This window comes from Coturnix japonica, chromosome 3 (assembly GCF_054131305.1).
Source record: "Coturnix japonica strain WE chromosome 3, WE-NBRP24, whole genome shotgun sequence".
Classification (NCBI taxonomy): Eukaryota; Metazoa; Chordata; class Aves; order Galliformes; family Phasianidae; genus Coturnix; species Coturnix japonica.
Window position 1 is genome coordinate 13,826,514 of NC_140665.1, and position 21,367 is coordinate 13,847,880.

A 21,367-nucleotide genomic window follows, 5' to 3' on the forward strand; every position below is an offset into this window, starting at 1 on the left:
TCTCCTTGACCACCCAATATGTTTGGATGATATAATGATAACTTAGTGAAATTAAAACGTTATGCGTTGCTACTTGAACACCAGTCTCTCACCTTATGTCTTGTGAGTGATACGGAAAATGTATTTTGCATGTTTTGAAGTGTAAATATAACAAATGTAAACACAAACAGATAATTGTTTACATTTTCCTTAGCATAGAATCTCTGTCAGTATTTCCCACTTTTTAGTGTTTTCTGAACACACTGCATTATGGAGCTGGAATTGGTGAAATTTGAAATGTCAGGTAGGTAAACGTGCATCTGTGCATCATCTAGCATTGACCTGGCCCATATTACTTGTACTGCAAAACTACCAGGACTCCTCTGTTTCTCTTGCTTGGTTACTTTGAATTGAGAGCCTTTCTTACAATTAGAAAATGTCTGTCACAGTATTTGTATGTACTGTTACATTACAGCTTACTAAATTAAATGCTTGTACTTTACCTGGGGCCCGTGTGTATTTGCATTGGCCACTTCTCTTTGCTTTGGTAACTGGACCAACTGTTGTCTTATTTAGCTGCATATGTTGATATAACGGATGTACAAATCCCAGAACTGGTGAAAAAGTTGCATTTTCTGTAGTCTGTGCAAATGCAAACCAGTGATAAATTCAGCTTTTCTCAGATTAGGTCTTTTCCCAAGCAGGATGGTACTTTTCTATTTTCAAGGAGGTAAGGTCTGTGGGGAAAGTAAGAATAGAGGGGAAAATAGTTACTTACCAGTTTTGGAACTTTTCTTGTTTGCTGGGCTTCACCTACCTCCTTGTAAAACTTACTTTTCTAATGGTGTTAACATGTAACTGAGGGAGGAGGGGTCTTTGCACAGTGTTGGAGTTCATGTAATAAGGGGCAAGTCAATGCTTGAATCATATGCCAATGCATGAGCTTACCAACCTGCAATTTGAAATTTCAAGGGCTCCAGAGTCATGTGCAGAACGTGCGGGAGACCCTCAAGGGCCAATGATGGTAGTAGAGGAGGTGATCAAATAGAGCTCTACTCGTTGGTAAGTAATGCAGTAAAGTAACATGGTGGTTTTGTCAGTTTTCTGGGTGTATCCTGAGGGGGGCTGAGAACTAATCACTCTGTAAAACCAAGAGCAAGATTTACAGTAAAAGCAGAATAATTCTCTCTAGGTAGATAGAAAGGAAATTAATATAACAAGAGTGAGCAGATGAACTGTGATCGTAAACTCGTACTGTCAAAGCTGATCTCTCATAAAAGAATTTTTTATGAGCATTTAAGTACTTCAGTAATTGAAAATGAAATATTCTTGTCACGTTTAAGTTTGAACTGCTAAATACTCATCCCTTTATTTGCTGTGCTTCTCTGGAGTTGAGAACTTTTCTCTGTTTGTGGGACTTGCCAGCTACTTTGTTGTCTGTGTCTAGTTTCAGTCTTTCACATATCTCAATCTTTATAGTTCAGCTACAGCTGTGATCTTCTATGATGTACCCTGGTACAGCTTAGCTTCTGTTGCCAATATTGTACAGTTGTTATGAAGTGGTTATATTTTGTCTCTGAGATTTAAGAATTAATGTTACTGAGAAGGAAAATTCAGAATTGTTTTGCCCCAGATTTCCTTCAGAATGTTATGTGGGCCGCGTTAAAACAAGTGTTTCCTTAAAGAAGTTTTCCAGGCTCCTAAATTTCCCATCTAAAAGTAAACAGAAGCAAGCAAACTATACCACTGGAGGGACTGCAATTGCTGGTATGAATTATATCTCCTTTTAAAGGAAATATGCTTAAGAAAGTTTTCATGCAATGCTTATGCTTTTAAATGCTTGTGGTGTTTTGATTAAATATCTCTACAAAAAAATTGTGTAGCTGTTTAAGGCAAATACTTTATGCAAGTGAGTGCTTGATCTGAAGATAGATGGCAGATTAAGCAACTGATTTTACAGATGCTGCAAAAGAGGCTGCAAACATTTTTTTCTTTGTCGTCAGATGATATGGAAAACTTCTGCTGAGCCTGATCCTTCTAACATACATTTCAATTCATTACAGGAGCCCCAAGTGTTTGATTTAAAATGAATTAAGATAACACCGCGACTTTTAGTCTGGCATTCTTAACTTTGATGGAAACTGACTTTGATTTCCTAACTTGATTTTCACATCTGTAGTTGTCTGCTAGTCCAGTCTAGTTTTTGTACTGGGTGTAATCTAGTTTGATAAAATAGGGCAAGAGATGGACAACAAAACTTGCCTCCTTTAAGTATTTCTTCAGTGTAGAGAAATCATAGTCCTGAGAAGTGCTTTATCCACTCTGATCTTCACAGCACTCAAGGGTGGGAATCTGCACCTCCAGGGGGCAGCTTGCTCTGCTGCCTGGTATCTTTTTAATCCACTAAGTAGTATTGTTTTGATTGGGCTAATAATGCCTGAATTCAGTTGTGGCTGAAAGTCATAGGACATATGAAATGCATATAAGGATGTTTTCTTCAGGTCTTGTTTGAGACAAACCAAGTGTTTTGGCAGCACCACCAGTATTGCATGCATGGTAAAAAAAACTGTTTCGTACACATTAGTTTGCACACTCCTATGAAGCATAATCCGACTTTAACGTGCTATTCTAAATAATTTTTTCTGTTTGTGTGTCCTGTAGGAAAATGACTCAGGAACGCTGGATACAGTCGGTGCAGTAGTTGTTGACCAAGAAGGAAATGTTGCTGCTGCTGTCTCCAGTGGAGGTTTAGCACTAAAGCATCCTGGAAGAGTTGGTCAGGTGAATACATGTTTTCAGTTGGGAACTGCTGTTTAGTCTCACAGTTGTTTTATAACACTCATGTCATAGTTATACAAGTGTTGTATTATACAGTTTATACGCGGTATAGATAAGAAGTTTTTATTTACTTACTGGTGGATAGAACAACTAATATTTAATTTCTCACCCTTAAGCGCTTCTCTGATACTACAAATTGTCGCCTATAACATTCTTTATGAATGTTTCCAGCATTATTTACAGAGGTTGTCCAGCAATTTTATTTTTAAATAATCTTTTGAATTGGTAGAAGTGATAAAGGTATTAAAAGAAAAATGAGATGTAGGCATTCTTTATTTTTAATAAGCAGGGAAGTTTCTGAGTGCATTAGTAATGTCATACTCTGTTACTGTACAGATGTATTTTTGGTCCATTTTCACCACTGTCATAAGAGCAGTTCTCTTTCAAAATGTATTACACATTTCATTTTGGAATAGGAGAACGAAAGGGGCTTCATATGAGTAAGGCACACTTGGTATTATTTTGTCTTGATATCACAGAATCACAGAATGACCTGGGTTGGAAGGGACCTCAAGGATCATGAAGTTCCAACCAAATATCTGTACCGCATTTTCTGAAAGTTTAAGTGACAACAGAATATTTCTAAGTTAGCACTCAGTTAGAGTTGGAATTTTTATTTTGATAATCCATATTAATACTTTGATTTTTCTTGGGCTTTTATTTATTTATTTTTTAAGGGAAAAAACAACCAAAAAGCTTGAATACTGAAATTTATGAAAGATGTTCTTTTTCTTAGGCAGCTCTTTATGGTTGCGGCTGCTGGGCTGAAAATACAGGAGCTCATACACCTTACTCCACTGCTGTGAGTACTTCAGGTATTTGCTACTTTTATAAATATTTCAACATGTTGCTCAAATATTTTTGTGCAGTTTGTTTACAAAACCCAAATGAAATATTTATAATGTATAGTGAATTAAAATACTAATTCCATCATATATTCTATATTTGTATCTTTTAGTTTATATATAAGTGTGTGTGTGAGAGACAGTATTACCATGAAATCCATAAATTCATCTTCACTGGTTGCTTACATTGGTCACTGTACATAAAATTAACAGCCTTGTGAACTGCTCTCTTTATAAGACCTCATCTTGTACTTAAAACCGGTGCTCTATCTGTTATATATTAAGGGATCTGGCAAAGAACTGTTAAATCCAATGTTTTAAACAGAATGCTTCTCTAACTGGAAGCCTTTGGTAGATGACTAAGATAGTCTGAGAGTCCTTAACGTAAGAGGGTCTCTTGGATACAAAAATACTGCAAATTGTGTTTTGTTTCTATCAAAGTAGTTAAATACTATTTAAAGTGAATATTTGATGGATTTTGTCCTTTGTCTCTTCTTCTCTGGAACAGAAGAGGAAAAGGCAAAACCAAACATGTAGAATATACATCTCGGAAAACATTTATGCAGAAGTTCTGAATGTATTGTAAGAAGAATCACAGGATCCTGAGCATACAAAGGTTTTTTGTTCATAATGGCACTTATCAGTCTGCTGTCATGCAGGTCTGTTCTGTCAGTTGGAATTCTGAGCATAAGAACTGTAAAACCAATTCAACAGATCTATGAAGTGTAACAGGACTGAAGGAGGAGTATAAAAAGGGAAGTAATTAAAAGAGTTAAGTAGGGTAATAACTGATTCTGCAGTATAAGACTGGAGAAGGTAAGCTGTTTCTGACTTGTCAGGATAAGATACTGAAAAGATAACTGTGCTGTGTTGAAAACTAGGTGAATATTCAGAGCACAAAAGCTTTAAGATGAAATTATACAAGATTTGTAAAGCAAAGTAAAAGCTGTTGAAGAAAGTGATTTTCATCTCAGTGTTGTTCCTGGTTGGATGAACATAACTAAAACAGGAAAACTGCTTGTAACACTTTTTTGTAAGTACGAATGTCAGGATGCAAAATTTAGGATTTGGACTCTTGTTTAATGGTCAGTTATCTGCGTTCATTATAGGGAGAGATGGAACAGAAAATCTGTTGAGTTTAGTGCACAGTTCTCAGGAGTTTGACATAGGCTAAAGAGCATCAGAAATCTGTGTTGCTTTTGTGGTCATAAAGCTTTCTAATTTCTCCTGTATTAAAGTCTGTCTCACACTGTTAGAAGCTTGTGTTGATGTTCCCCATTAGATTTAGTATTAATAAAAGGTAGGCATACATTCAGTACAGCAAAGGAAAACCATGCTAACGGCACAAGCATTGAAAAATATTCTTCCTCTAGAAATTCCCTATCAATTGTAGTTTGAAAGTGCTTGCTTATATAAGCAAATATAATTAAACACTGCAGAGTCAGGAACCAGAATAAGTGAAAAGCATCTGCTGAATATTGGAGAATGTGGAAAAGCTGAGAAGCACACTTTTAATTTTTTTTAAACTTTTACATGTCTACTTGATTCTAATTCTATGCAAGTACATAAACCTCAGTGTATTTAAAGGAGATAGATGGGGTCAATGATAGCCTTAAATAGAAATCTCCTTTGTTGCTGGTACTGATTTTGTATGGTGGTAAATGACGTTGCAGTATTTATAATTATCACATACACACACATAAATATATAAATATATTTCAGATCTTCCAGCTTCTGGGACATCACATTAATACGAATCCCAGTTAATTGAGCTAGACTGCTGGCAGTCCATGAAGTGTGGCCATCTGTTTACTCAGTGATGTGAAATTCAGACTAGCGGTGTTTAATTAAACTCTTGTTTCTGGGTTTCTGGCTTTCCTTTAAAGTTTGTGTGTGTGAGAGACAGCAAGAGAAAGAGTGGGATATAGAAATGTTTACAGGAAGTGAGAACTCTTCTGTAATCAATACCATTCTTTTTTCCATTTTCAGAAGCTCATAATGTTTTATTTTGTAGTTTATGTTACTGCTGTTATAAAATATATTGATGCCTGAGCATCTGACAGTGTGAACCATGAAACTAATTAAGGGGTGGAGAAATAGAAAAATTAAACTATAGGAAAGACTGAAAGAGTGAAATGTACGGCTTGGCTGGATCACAACAGGAAGTGGGAATGGGGGCATAAACGTCTGCAAATATTCAAAAGATGAAATTGCCAAGGCTAAGTAAGAAAATACAGTGTTAATATACTTCACTTTTGCATGAAAGATTTAGAAAAGGTGCTGCCTAAACCCAGGAAGATTTTGAAAGCTCTAAATTGCCAGTGCTTCCTGAGAGAGGATAAATGTTGTCACTTGGTTCACCTAAAATCAGACTAGATTGCGTTGGTCATAGTGATCACTCTGTCCATTATCTACCTCTGCTTCAGCAGTATGTTTTGTTCACTGCAGATCTTGAGATTTCCTTTTGAACATTGTAAAGGACATTATTAGAAGAGAAATTTTAAGACAACATGAGCCAAGACAACTGGTTTTATCTCATGATGGTGCTTTATTTGGAAATGCAGTGGCATCACGCATGGGACTGCACATACTTAATTGCATGGAGTTTATTTATGTGACACATAAATCACATTATTTATGTGACAAGGTACGCCAGGCCTGGTGTACCTTGTCACATACAGATATGCATCTCCTCATCATTCAGGTCATAACATTGTTAAATAATAAACAAACAAAACCATATTTGCAAATCATTTTCCCTTCCAAAGCTTTACAGTGTATGTTTATATCAAATGTGGAAGGAGATGATTCACTTAGAACTGGCATTATTTCCCAGAATCTCAAATATGAGCAAGAATTTTGGTAAGTGCAAGTCATTACTGGAAGCTAAAAATGGAATTAGTGTAGAGTGTGTTCTGCCATGTACCGTGTACTTCTTTAAAGCAGTTCAGAGGTAGGCAGTTTTATCTGTTTTCCCATTGCGTGAGTGAAATCATAGACTTTTTGAAGTTCTGGTTAGGTTAATACATAGTTATGGAGAAAATGATGTTTTGCTTTGAGACTGGTTTCAGTCACTGTCAGGATTCAGAATGTTGACTTATTTTTACTTGTTATTAGACTGGAATCAAATGCCTGATTTGGGGAAGGCAGGTTCATATTGGATTCTGAGTGCTGTGATCTTGAATGAATAAATCTATAGACTAGCTTTTTTTTCTTTTTAACTGTATGTCAGCACTAGTTCTGATGTAGTGCACCTACTGTAGTTTTCTCAAGGTGGTGAGTGGGTTGAGTAGCAGGCTAATGTTTGGAACGTCATTCTTTTTTTTCAAGAGAATGCTAAGAATGGCTGTTGAGTCACCGGCTGGGTCAGCGGTGCATCTAAACTGGTGAGAGAAGAAATGTTTCAAGGCTCTGAGCTTTTTAATAAATGATGTTCCTGCCAGAAGTCTGCTGCCACATGAAACCATGCCCTTGCCACTGCTTACATAAATCTGCTTCCTCATTTATCTGCTCCACGTCTCCTCTTGGGCTGATTTTATTGTTATCCTATGCACAGATTACAGGGAATATTTTATTTCAGCCCTACGCACCTACACATCTGTCTCTTCCATCTATAGATATTAATTCTAAATTTACAATATGTCGTAACTTTGTACATCTTTTAATTTGTTTGTAACTTATAGATTGGCAGAAGTTTCTGCTGATATTTTGTACAGGGACTGTTTTCTTCTGCATGAGAAATAAATTAGATTTTTGTCATTGTATTTGATATATTGAGTAGTGCAGGTATTACTATTCCCTGTTATATGCTTAGCAAAATTCATCAAATAACATTTAAAAGAAGTCTTAAATGAAATGAAAATGAAGATTTCAATTCTGACTTGTTTGGAAGTTTTGTCAGTTGGGTACTCTAAATTATCAAGTGCTAATATATTCTAAGCCCAATGTTTCAAACCTTCCGTAAAGATTCTTTGTGAAACAGCACAATGCACATCTGTGGTGTTTTAGGCATTTTAACAAGCTACAGAGAAAAATTAAAGAGAGTTTGTTGAATCAGTGTGTATATACAGAAAAAGGGTGTTTTTTGGCTTTAGTTCTCTGCAAGGAATTTTTAATGGCCAGCATTTATTTTAAGCCTAACTATTTTGGGCTCATGCTTATGAAACTGCTCATGTCTGGGTTTTCGAAGCTGCAATAAGAAAAAGATTGAACAGGCTGGGGGAAGCCTCTGGTTGTAGGGAAAAAGAATCTGGGGTAGTAATTCAAAATGTACAGAATACAAAGTCTTGGAAGTTGAAATCCACTCAGAATTGGCAGAAATACAGGAATAGACACACTAAGCGTAAGTGGAGCTCCAGATGGTTTGCTGTGCTTGTTTCAAGTAGAGGATGGTGGCAGGTCAGCTGGGAAAAGTACTGGAATGGAGCTGGCACCTCCACAGTGTTATCCAACCTTCTAGTGATTTGTGACACTGGGACTTTATGAGCTGGAGATGTCCTTCATTTTGATAGGTCAAGACGACTTTCTAAAGATGTCTTATTTCCATTTCTATTTAGAAGCTCAGTTATTTAATCCTTGATGGGAATGCGGGGTTGCTTTTCTTGTTTGTTTTTTTTTTTTTACTGTGATGACTGACCTCTGTAGAAGCTTTCTTGGAAGAAGTGTTAGTACGAATGCCACAGTTCATAATTCAGTTGTTTTTCTACTTGAAGTTTTATTAATTTTGTTGTAAAATCCTCCTCTTGAAGCTTCAGTTTGAGGCATATCTTTCACTGCCTTCCTCATAAAAGGGAAAAAAGGGTTGCCATAAACATACTTCACTAAAAGTACCTCTGAATTCATGTACCTTTTTTTAATGGTCATGCCTTATTTGAAGATACTCTTTTACATCTTAATCGTCTGTTGGCCCTCTGGATTCTGGCAGGCTTCCTCCTTTTTACATGTTCAGAAAGGATTTAGCGTTAGTTGTTACGCCTTTAGCAAGTTTTTTTTTTTGGCCATTTTTCTCATGATTTTTTTATTGAATATGCCAAAGTTGGTGGTTCTGAACTTGTCTGGGCATGACTTCAACTTTTTGAACAGTATTTTCTTACCTCTAACAGTCTCTTGGCCTTGTTTAGCCGCACTGTCTTTTGACTGTATTTTTTTTGGCTTTTCAAAAGATACTTCGTGGTTCATAATGTGCAGGATATTGTAAAACTCATATTTTATGGATATAGTTTAACAGGGGGTAAAACAACTGAAATCAAAAGATGAAGACAGGAATGGAGAGACATTGGGATTTAGGAGTGATTTTTGAGTGTAAAGGGTGCTGAATTCAAGGTCTGTTTTGTAACTGTTAGTCTGAAAGTCAGTTCCTGTGTAAGCAAGTAAAAATCTTTCAGATTTTGTGTAGTTCTTGGTAGACATTTTAAAACACAAACTTTGAATTAAATATATATATTTTTTCCTGTAAGAAATGTGGTTGAGAGACTTCTGGCAACTTAAGGCTAAACACTACAGGAATGCTGTATGTATATCAAAGCTAGTATTAAAAATCAAGAAATGCAGAGAATGTTGTTACAGACATAGCTAAGAATCCTGTGCATCCTTAACCAACAATGTAATTAATGCAAGAGTGATGGTAGAGATTGAGAAAAGGCTTGTTAAATGAGAAAGACATTACCACTGGCTTTTGTTTAGCATAAATGTAAGAAAGAGGAAAACTGGTTAATGGATTAACAAACTAGAAAACAAATATTTTGATTTAAAAGTTCATACTTGCTTGTATGCATGCACATACATGCTCATGTTCATATGTTCATTCATATATGCAATACAGCCTTCCCTTTCATGCACATATGCAAACTAAAAAGAAACAACAACTAAAACAACCCAACAAAAGCATGCTCTGAGGGCCACTTGGATCTCTTTAGTAAATGTCTTTTGTTGGTATATGTATGTAAACACAGGAAGATGGGTATTATTTGGCAGGAAAATATTTGTGAACAGAACCCAACCACAGGAGGAACAATAGTCTGTCTTTTGGCTGTACTTTAAGAAAGCATTTCCTATGTCTTTGATTTGTATTATGTTCATGAAAAAATTGTGTATATTTTTGCATTCAAAATAATATCAAGTGTGACATTGAATCTCCTCCCCAGCTGGGACATCCGTGGTGATTGTGAATATTGCTCTACTAAGTGTGCCAAAAAGAGGCAGGTTATGTTTTTCCTGGGAGATAAGTTGAAAAGTAATAATTCTTTTGGATGTGCAGAACCTCAGATGTAAAATCTACAGTAACAGCTAATGGGGGAGGCTTTGGAAACAAAACTGTAAGTGGAATTCGTGTGTGGAAATGAACAGACTGAGGATTATGTGTTGCGTTGCTTTTTAACTTCTTACTGGTAGCAGTACCCTTTCTTTGTGCATAACTTCTGTGCTTTGTGTACACGTGTATGTAGCAGTCTGAAGCCATCAAGCCTTTTAATAGTGCATTCCTGAAGACAGGCAGGAGGTTTCACATCATTCAGGAAATTCAAAAATTCTGTGGCAGAACGATTAGAAGTTTCTGACTTTCAGTAGAATTCAGATGATGGCAATGTTTTAGGAGTACTTATTTACTGTATGTGTTTTGTGTAAATAAACAAACTGAACAATTAGTTTGTGCTGGTGAATTCATGAACATCCTAAAGAATGGATTGTTAAGCTGTAAAGTCAAAATCTTCTTTTCTCCTAAATACATTAGAATACTTCCAGAGATGTTTTGGATGTGCTTTTCTTTTGATGCATCATTCAGTGAAGTGAAAAACAGCACGTTTTATCTTGTAAGGAATCACAGAATTGCTTATGTTGGAAGGAACCACTTGAAATTATCTCCACAAATGGAGATTGCACAACTTCTCTCTAGTGTTTGACCACTCTATTATAGAGAAGGATGCTCTTGTGTTTAGGTTGAATTTTTTGTCTCTTAATTTGTGCCCATTGCCTCTTGTTCTGCCAGTGGGTTCCCTTGAGAAGAGTCTGACTCACTAATATTCATTTGCTCCCATCAGATATTTGAACACACTGATACAAGGAGAATCAAGGAGAGTTGTTTCACAGTGAGCTGAGTTACACACAGTGGGTGTGTTGCTTTGCCAGCACTAACAACTATGTGGCTATGTAATGAATTCACAAACTAATCCTCTTTCTTAAAGCTTTAGGTATGGCTTTGTTTTCTATCAGACTGTAAAATTACTCTTAGATAATTTGAATTTATTTGACATAAAAGTTCATCAATTGTGGCTTTCCAAACTTCATGATACAAGTTAGTGCTGCCCACTTTCTCTCCTTTCTAAAATTACCATCAGTATGGAAACAAACATATTTACTCTTCCTGCATATTCCTGCTCAAACTTTTACTACTGTTCAGTTCTGTTTTCCTTTCCAGTCCGTGGTGTACTTTGTGGATGATATTGTCAACAAAGCAGAGCAGGTACTGTGGAATATGAAATGCCACTTGTAAAGAGATGCATTGTGTTTGTTAAACTGGTGCTCGTACCACAGCCAATGTTTCCCTCTCTTCTTTTGGAAGGCACCAAACCATTGACTTCAGACTACTTGAAAGCTCATTTCAGCAGGAACCAGTTATCTGCTAATGTGAAGAGAAAATGTTTCTTAAGGAAGCTTTAATCTAAATAGATTGGCACAAGATGTAGGGCTATGCACTGACGGCAGCGGTGGCTGCTGTGGTTCAGTTTGTCAGTTTGATCTGGGCCCTTCTGAGCCCACAGGTCTAGAGTAATTTCACAAGCAAATCTTGTATCCTGCATGGATTGTTTAAGCTACATTATGAAAAGTATGTATTGTCTCTCAAAATCAGTCCAATCTTGTAAGGTTTGGAGAGTAATGGGTAATGTAATCCATCACAGATGAAGTAGCTGCATATGGAAGAGAATTACGTCAGTGATGTGGCAGTGAAGCAGAGAGTAAAGGAAGAAATATCTATCTCCAGACAGATCAGTATTTACCTCTGAATTGAATACTTCTGTCAAGAGTTCAGGCTTTATGTCCAGATGCCTTTTGGAGGTGTTAGTTCTGTAGCATGTGGAGCTCTGAACTAACCTGCTCTGACCACAAGGCTGTGTGAAGAGAGAGGAAGAGAAAGGCAGAGGGTGATTTGTGGAAGTGGTAGTGTTAAGGAGCAGTCAGATAAGCACTCTGTCTCTGACTTAAACATTATTCTGTCAGTGGGAGGAAGCAATTGCACAGTTAGCTAATACATAAGCTGTCTTATTTCCTTTCCTGAAAATTCAGTGCAATGACCATTTGTTGTTTGGAACAATGTGCTATTTTTTGCAAAGAGATCAAGAGCAGCAAAGCTTCTGATGAGGGCAAATTCAAAGAGATCATTTGTGACTTTCAGTTTAACTAAAATTAATCTTTCAAAACATATTAAAGACAAAAATGTAAAATATACCTTCTTTTGGAAGGAGCTACAGTTGTTCTTCATTCTGTTTTCTCTTAGAGATGCATCATCTGAAATGCTTCTTCAGTTGACACAAGCAGGTTTTCCATAGTTGATGTTTTCTAGTTTTTGAAAGTGACGGATTCATAAATTGGCATTCATTTATTTAGTTATTTTTGAAACTGACTGTAAAATTGTAGAATAAGGTAGAATAACAGAATGATTTTAGGTTTTTTGCTCATGGGAAAGAGTTAATGGTGTAGAAAGAATAGAGCTCCTTATAAAGGACAGAACTCCTTCAAGAAGATACTTCAGACAGAGTTTTTCCTGATGCTAGATTTGTGTTTTGTTGTCTTTGAAACCTACCCAATTTTAGAGAAGTTGCAGCCTTTTTGAACATTTCAGTTTGCGTGTTCTTGGTAGCTACTTGTTAGTTTGGAAGTAAAATCATCCAAGAATGTTTTGGCTACAACAAGAATGTGATCCATTGATCCCTCTGGGATCGATGCATTTGGCACTGTACAGAACTTTGCATGCAGGTGTTCTTTCTGGCAGCAAGTCAGTAAGTAAAAATTTTCCCCCACTGGTATGAAGGCAAGATAATGCAGCTGACAGGAGTACAGCAAGCTAACAATTATGCTGTTTTAATTTAGTACTGCGGTGCATGATGCTAGAACGTAGCATTCTCTGTCTTTTCAGAATTAGATTTCAGAATCTGAAACGTTGTTACATTTCTATTTTAATAGGTAATTCATTGTTATCGGTATCTTCCAAGTGAAATATTTTACTGTATTTTAGGTTTTAACACCATTGTCTTGTAGGAGTTTAGTCATGTCTTCCTTGGGATCCCAGTGCTAGCAGCAGGAGCTTACCGTAATACAGGTTTCATTATTAGGTACAAGAATCTACATCAGGAAATAAAGCAGAAACAGTAATTGGTAACTTGTAAGCTGATATTTGTTTTCTAGGCACTACTCGAAATAATAACATAAGAACTGAAACAACTTGAAAGGGCCAGGTTCGGACTCTGCTGTGTGAAATACTGAAACACAAATAACCTGTAATTTCTGTCTTTAGCTTCTGAAAAGAGAAGAGTCATATTTTGGCAGCGGAGTATACTAGATTAATTTTTCCATTCTTGAATCTGAGTAACGCAAGTTTCCATTCTGTACTTTTTTAAAACAAGCTCCAGCACTTTGTGTTGAGGTACTGTACATTTCAATAGCTAGACGGGCTCAGGCAGCTTGTCAAAGCTCCATAAGCTCTCTGCTTATGGCTTGCAGAAAGAAAGCTAGATTTTCATTTCTCCTTCCATTCAACAGGAGTCTCTTTCATGTCTGAAAATTGAAAACGCGTGTTTTTCAGTGTGGTGCATGGATGTGTGTGTGCCCTCTGGCACACCTGTTTCTAATTTCCTGACTTGAAAGCATCTCCCATCAAAAGAAGCAGAAAAACAATTTCTTTCTGACACGCTGCTTGGAGGCCCTTGCTTCGCAGAAGGCCTTCCTTTCGTTTGCCATCTTGGTTCCATTGGTAGGACATTATAAGATGCAGAGCACACATTGTATGGGATGTTCGGCTTATATTGTGCTGGGTTCTTTCCCCTCTTGTTGTGGTTATTTTAAGCATTAGAAATCCACTTGAGAAGTCACTATGTTGAGGGAAAAGCAGTAATTTAATCCATCATTTCTTACACGACGCTGAAATTAAGAACTAAATTCTACAGCAAGTTAACATTGTTAAAACCTTCGGGTTAGGTAGAGTGTTACTGTTTGGTACTGAAGGTTGGCTGTGCTAATTTGAATATTGTAGCTCAGATTTCTAATTGTTTCTGCAGGGTATTATCTGGTATAAAATAATATCTAATTAACAGCTGAGAATCAATGATAACCTTGAAAATCAGTAATTTGACTGTGGAAGTTGTGTAGGCTAACCAGTGAATTACTACAGAATGCAGCAGCTAAATACTGAATATCAATGAGGAAGGAAAAGTACAAACTTTTAAGCATTACCTTTTGTATTTCTGACTTCTTTCTGTTTTCTCAGTTCAGTGACTGATGCTTTCACAAACATCTGGATTAGTTCCACAGCTACTGTCCTGCATTATGTACCTATCCAGCGGTATGCTATTGAAATGCATTGGTTTAGAATGCATTGGTTTAGTTTACTGGCAGGCTAAATAGAATGAAACTTTCAAAGAGGCTTAAAGGAAGTGCTTCAAATAGCACTTGAAGTGCAAAAAAGCTTAGCTTGGTTCTACCACGTAATTCATACGCTTAGAAAACTTGACTTCAGTAAGCTTTGTTCATTGCTAATATGATCTGACGTATCACTGGTGAAGCACCAAAAATGTGAATCAAAATACATACTTTTATGTAACTTCATAAAGTATACTGAAAAAGGGCAGATCTTTAAATGGGTTAATAATTCTCATTAATACCTGCTGAAGTATGTTACCCTGAAATATTTTATATTTTATATATTTTATATGTTTTACCAAAAACATGCTGTACAGAGAATTGCCTGCTATTGGAATTATGAATGACTGTGGAAAAAACGATATCATTTGTCAATGTAGTAACAGGCTTCCATGATTGGTTCCCATCTTTTAGTTTTCTGTAAAACGACATGTATCTCACTTGTTGCACAGCACTGTACAACATAACAGGTACTTCTGGTTTGCTTGATCTGTGATTCACTAATTAACAACATGTGCTTTGTGGGGCATGGAGTGCAGGAAGGACCATTTTGCTGTGCTCTCGGCATGTTGGGAGCTTTGTGTTTTTCTGTGCTATTTTTGGCTGAGACAGTAACTTGAGAGAACTACTGATACATACACAAATGCTAAGTTATAATAAGATAACAGATGAAAGAGAGAAGGTGGGGGAAATAAAGGAGACTGTAGATTCTCCAGTTGTTCTTGTGGGGACCTTGTATGAATCAGTGAGTACTGCCTGAGTAGGAAAAGTGGTGTTCTCAGAGATGACACATTTAAATACTCACAGAGGAGGGAAGTAATATTTCATGGCTGGTCAGCTTTACTTTGAGAGAAACACTACATCAGAAGCTGTTCTAACGACGTGATCCAAGATGGTCTGTCTCTGAAAGTCAGTTCTGTTGCTTTTTGTATCATGTCCAGGGCTAAAGTAGTTTTCAGACAGGGTTAGAGACTTCTAAGTGTGAGGTGTAACTTAATGAAGTAGGGTTGGATGTGCTTTGTTTGTTTCTTTGAGTTTTCAGATCTTTTGGTTTAAGTGTGAATTAAGTGTTACACCTGTTGTGCACTATCCCTCTTTGCTTCCTATATCATAGTAGACTGTTCCTGACATGACTTGGGAGCCTTTAGGAATCTGTTTCTAAAATTCATTCCCTCTTAATCCTAGAAGCTGGAATGTTGCATCAAAATGTTACTCTTTATCTGTCTTTTGATTTGTTTATTCACTTATCCAAACAGAATTTTGCTCACTTTGCCTAGAGTAATCCTAAAGAATAACAACTTGCACCTACGAACATGGACAACAGAAGGCGACGTGGCATTTGTGCAATGTTACCATGTTAGGAAAATACTCTGATTACTATATGAAACAGATTTTCTTTGAGAAGCACTTGGGTAACTCCGTACAGTTTTCCGGATAGTCATCTCCATTTGACTCACTCCTGTGTAAAGTCTTACAGAAACTTTAGTCTGTCATTACAAGTTGTTTGCCTCTAAGATATAATGAGCTTTAGGTTACCAAAGAAGTCATCATCCTGACTGGGAAGGAATAATAAAATGATTTAGGCTCTGTTTACAGGAAAGATACTAAAACAAGCACGGTTGAACTTTAATGCAGAATTGAAAGTTCTTGGAGAACCCCTGTTGGTTTGATTTCAGTGTAATTTTGTTAAAAACTCTGGAGTGTAGTAAGACGCATAATTAAAGGTCGCATAATGTGAGATAGTTAAGCAAATGAAGCAGACCTGCATTTCCACTAGCATGTGTGCATGATTTGGGAATGCATTGAAGTTGCTGTCTTGGTTCAAGTTAATATAAGCCTTTCTCAAGTTGGCTCATACTGGTGCTGGTTAGGTTACAAGTGAATGAAGTTATAAATGTGAACCCACAATTTATATTGTATGTTATAAATCAGGTTTAGACTGCTGTAATTCCTTATGCATTCATTTTGTGTTTAGCCCTTGTGTAATCTGCAATATTTTCCCAGTTTAAGACAACAGAGACGTCTTGGTCTGCTGAACTTGTAGACAGTTCACACTGTAGTATTTGGTTCCAACTTGAGATAAGAGGAAGTGCAATTATATAATGATAATTATCTTTTCCAACCTTCATCTGTTCTACGTATGTGAGACGCTACTTATTTACTTCTCTTGTTCAAAAATAGATGTTCCTACTTTAAAAACTGAAGGAAGAAATTTTTCCTTTCAAAAATTGGGGGTGGGGATATTGTTTTCATTAGTTATCTGTCCCTGCAGATTGCTGGCATGTGATGTGCTGAAAGATTTTTACTTGCCCTGCCAGCAGCAGTCCGTATGTTTACTGCCTTGTAGGTTGACATAAATACAACAAAAAGAAATCACTTTGTCTGTGGGGATGTAGAGATGTGTGATGTGTTAGTAGAATTGCAAGGCTGCTTTCCTTGTGGTTCATCCTGGATCACATCAGTGGGCTGCAGCTGTTCTTAGCCCATATTAAGTTTTCCATCTCTTCAATTATTTTTGTAGCAGACTCGATGTTTTGGGAACTCTTCAATAAACTTATTCTCTTGGGGCAAAATAAGATAATACATCAAGCTCAAAACTGCCCATTGTCTTTTTGATGCCAATTTAAAAATTACTTAAATTCTGAAGTAGTAACATCTGTTTTTATTACTACTTAGAGATGCATAAGCTCGCTCTTATTGTTTCTCATTTGGTTTGTTCAATTCCAGGCCCCATGCTTATCTTACATTGGGTATAAATCTTATCTGTGAAGGTGTTAACAGTGTTGCTCAAGAAAAAGTCAGCTTGCTAGCTTTTTACTGGAATATATCCTTATTTAGCTGCATTCTTCACAGCTAAGCTTCATAATGATATCTCCTATTTATTTTTTAATAGCTGTGTTGTGATCTATGGGTGAAATGAATTGAACAGCTTTTGCATGTTCTTGATGCAATAACTCACCTTGAATAAATATAAGATAACTCTCAACTGTATTATGAACAAAAGGGGCAATGAACTGACAGACCATCCTGTAAGTGGTGTTGAAGACTCTGTATTGTATGATCCTCTTGAGTATCCTAACCAGGGCTCTTTTCTCCATAACTAGAGAGTTATACTAGACAGTCTCTTTGTTTCCTCTTGTGCTCTAAAGAACTGTCTTCCTTTGCTATGTAATTGCTGTAGTATTTTAGCTCTTTCATTTTCCTCTAAATTTATAACTGCCTTGTACTTAATCTGTTTGCTATACAAAGAATTTTTGGTCTTTCTCTAGTGCCAATTTTATGTAGATTCAGTGCCAGAGTACCCCACTTCAAACAATTCAGGGTAATTTAATTCTGTTGACCAAAAGACTACCCATTTGAAGGAGTGTGTAATTGAAGTTTAAGGTGGGAATTTGATGGTGGAAGATGCAAGATTTTGGGACGCATAGCCAGAGTTTTTCTGCAGTCTGATCTCTGTGCTTGTTCACCGACTTATAATGTGTTCATAATGCTCCAGAATGACTTTTGTTTCTTTATTATTTTTATTTTCTATCTTGGTTGCTGTGTTAACTGGGCCGTAGAAGCAATGGCATGAACAAGAAGTCAGTGGGAGCTCTAATAGGCAGTGCTAGACCTGCCTATAAGTGTTTGTGCAGTGGTGTGTCCAAAGCCATCAGTGCTCCGCACTCAGAACATTGGGTAGCACAGAGATGAGGTAGGCAGCTGGCTGCAGAATAGGCAGCTTGGATTGGATTTATTTGTTCTTTCTTTGTGCCAAATATAGGCTGGCTTCGTCCAGACTGGCTCAGTTTCCTCTGTTTAGGGCTTGTTCATGCTTCCAGTAAAGTGAAAGTTACCCGTGGAGACTGAGCTGCTTTTGTCTGAAGCCAGCCTAGGTCTGATGCCTCACCAGCTCTGACTTGTGAACGAAGTAAGGTGACTTCCAGCCATAGTTTGTCCCTGGAAACTGTGTAGGTGCATTTGTGTAGCTCTAAACCTGAGTTAATAAGACCAACTGGATTAGAGCAGATTTTTTTTTTTAGTGGAGACAGCACTGTGCTTGCATCCATGTTACCGAGAAATTGGCCAGAAACATATAGGAATAATTGAGAACCGACTGTATTTGACTTCTACACATTCAGCTTCTCATGTTCAGCTACCTAACTGGCCTTTGGTACTAATACACTTTGATGTCGCACATCTGATCAAACTGCAGTCACCTCATTAGAGCTGATTAAAATAATTGCCACATCATAGCAGTTAGGTTTTTTTCCTCACTGGATTGCATGTTTGATTTTAACTGGCACTTGGTAAGACCTCTTCTAGCTGCTTCATCTACTTTCTCGTCACTGAGGAAAGGTGAGCAGGAAGCACAGCAGTAGAATGATTTCTGTATGCATCTTGAAGGTATCACCAATATGTTTTCATGTCTGGGAAGTCTTTTATTCAGTAAACATTCACTGTACCAATTGAGCATTGGCTTCAGCTCTCTGTCCCAGAGAATGTTGCTGGAATGGAAAATAGCATGGCAGAAAAACAGCAGATGTGAAAGTGCTCCTACATATTAGCACTGATGGTTAATTAGTTTTCCTCATAGGCAAATTTCATTTTTCAGTTCCTTTAAGATAAGCCTTTGAAAATGATATGAATTTTTATCAATTGTCAAATTAGGAGACACACTGACAAAGTAACACAGCTGTAGATAAGTTCACTTATTCCTTTGCTGACAGAAGGCTGAATCAGATGGACTGGATCATGCAAAGGAGTTATTGTGGCCTTCACTAAAGATGATCTCGATTAAAAGATATTATTTTTATAAGATTAATCCTTTAAAAATGTTTACTGTTTACAATAAACTGCACCCAAGGATCATTCCTGTGAGAATGACAATTAAGTGGGTTGAGGGAGAACTGCAGGATCTGGATAAAGATGACAAGTCAGAGGCAGTTTTGCTGTTTCTTCTCTCTGAATTTAACCTGTTTTTGGTTTGTGACTTTATGCAGTATAGGTAGTATATGTTGTATACTAACCATAGAGTATTTTCATAATGCAACCTATATTTTGACTATTCCTCAACTTTGTATTTCCTAGGTTGTGGAGAGCACCTTGTCCGAACCATACTGGCCAGAGAATGTTCATGTGCTTTGCAAACAGAAGATGCCCACCAAGCTCTCCTAGAGACTATGCAAAACAAGTTTATTGGTAAGTATCTGGTACTAATTGCCTGAGCATTTCACAACATTGTTTAAAATGCAATTAACTCTATTAAATAAAGGTAAGAAGCTTATTTTTGTGATTTCTCTTGAAACTTTATTTGGTTGGTTTCAGATTTAGTGCTGTGCTACAACTAAACAATGTTAATCAAACTACAAAGGAATATTTTAGGAAACCTAAAGGAAAGCCCTTGGAAACTTTTCAATTGATATGTGAGTCAGAGAATACCCGGAGAGGTTTGAAAGAAGAATTTCCTGTCTGAATCATTGGCTGTGGTGTGCAATTGCATGCTTCAGAGGTGGTTTAACCATTTAGCATTAATAACAATTGTTCTTCACATTAACCCCTTATAAGTATAGCAGACCTCAAAACCCCTGCACGTTCTAATTGAATAGACTCAGATTCTGGTTTGTGATTAACATTATGAAATTGACATAATAAATTCCATTCTGACAGCGTTACGTTTGACTGTTAGAGAAAGAGCTATCTTCACATGAGAAGGCTGCTCTTAATAGTCTGCTGCTGTACTGCAGTCAGTTTTAGGTGCTGTGTAAATGAAGAGTCCTGGTGTTTTTCCCAAATATAATGTGATTGAAGTAGTACAAATCTAACTTTTTAATTTGACTTATTTCAGTGCAGGAAGTTAGGAATGTATCAGCACAGAAAACCAGGAATTTATGACTAAGACATCTTCAGAAATGAGACCTAATAGTGTCACCAGTTAGTGACAGGACTCTGCAGGTACTGTATTTCCATGTGTGACCTGCCTTCAGGAAAACCAAGTTTTTGGTCTCCATGCGCTCAAAACTTGCTGTGCTGTTAGTTGTAGCAAACCAAAAGGAAACGTACATTTAGAATATCCCAATTTCCTTTCATTTTAACAAACACAGACATGTGGGCACTATCAGCAGCTATTAATAAAATACTTCTTAATAGCACTCTGTAGAAACTGTCTGATAAAAGATAAAGAAGTTCAGGAACTGTTTAGTTGAGGTTCTTTATTCTTTGAGGTTTTCAGTTTTTCTTTTCTGTTGTTCCAGTTATTCTTTGTACAAACCATTAGCAAAAGTGCTGTTCCTTACTGTTTCTCCTGATAAAAATATCTTTAATGTGATCAACCAAATTTTGCTCATCTTTTCTTTTTTTCTCCCCCCCCAACTTTGAATATATTTCAGCACATGTTTTTATTTTAAATGTGAACTGGCAATTATGTGACATATGAATTATTTTCTTTGAAAATATTTATATTGGGCTTAAGAACATATTGAATATTGCTTAGCTTTTTGTTGTACCTGAAAAGGTCAATTGCAGAGAAAGAGGAGCTGAACAGACAGAGACACTGGGCTAACAGTGCGATATCTTATTGCCTTGGGAGAACACACTTAAAACAACAAAACAAGGGAAGGTGACAAGTGGGGAGGCAGGATCACATTCATGCTTTATGTGGTAGGCAAGCTGGAAGGGAAGTGTTTAATAGTTTCTCTTTGTAATTTCTTATGTCAATTAGCTGTGGGTCTCATTTCTATTCTCAAAACTTATCGCTGCGCGTTTTTGTTAATCCATTAGTAGGGATATGTATTATCTTCTCAGGGGCATTTCAGGGCAGCATTGAAGTAAAATGCTGAGTCCTGTGTTTTGATTAGAAGCAAAGAAATCTAGTTTGCCATCAGCTGATCTGTGAATAAAGACTGATTGAGAAGACTTCAAAATCCAGATACGTTCATTGTTTATATGTAACACGTCTATATGCACGTTTGTAGCAAATCCTGCAATTCTGAGGGACTTCGCCATTTTGCAGAAGTAATGCAGAGTCACATCGTGCTAATATAGTGCAAGAGCTGCCAAATGCATACCACATCAAACATGAGGTAGTAAATAGTTTAGGG

The 21,367-nt window shown here is 36.8% G+C and overlaps 1 protein-coding gene across 16 annotated transcripts in view; it reads left to right on the forward strand.

Annotated features, from left to right (window-relative positions):
- TASP1 (taspase 1) overlaps positions 1–21,367 on the forward strand; it is a 66,210-nt gene that overhangs the window by 25,631 nt on the left and 19,212 nt on the right. For 7 of the 16 annotated variants that reach the window (XM_085542786.1, XM_015857134.3, XM_015857137.3 and 4 more), the window contains 4 exons: positions 952–1,041; positions 2,641–2,760; positions 3,554–3,632; positions 19,359–19,469. In XM_085542786.1, the coding sequence (XP_085398912.1) occupies positions 952–1,041; positions 2,641–2,760; positions 3,554–3,632; positions 19,359–19,469 (400 nt within the window). Of the gene's footprint in view, positions 1–228; positions 284–951; positions 1,042–2,640; positions 2,761–3,553; positions 3,633–6,992; positions 7,049–19,358; positions 19,470–21,367 lie in introns of those variants that run through there. The other 9 variants (XM_015857139.3, XM_085542781.1, XM_085542780.1 and 6 more) reach the window with 5 other exon arrangements.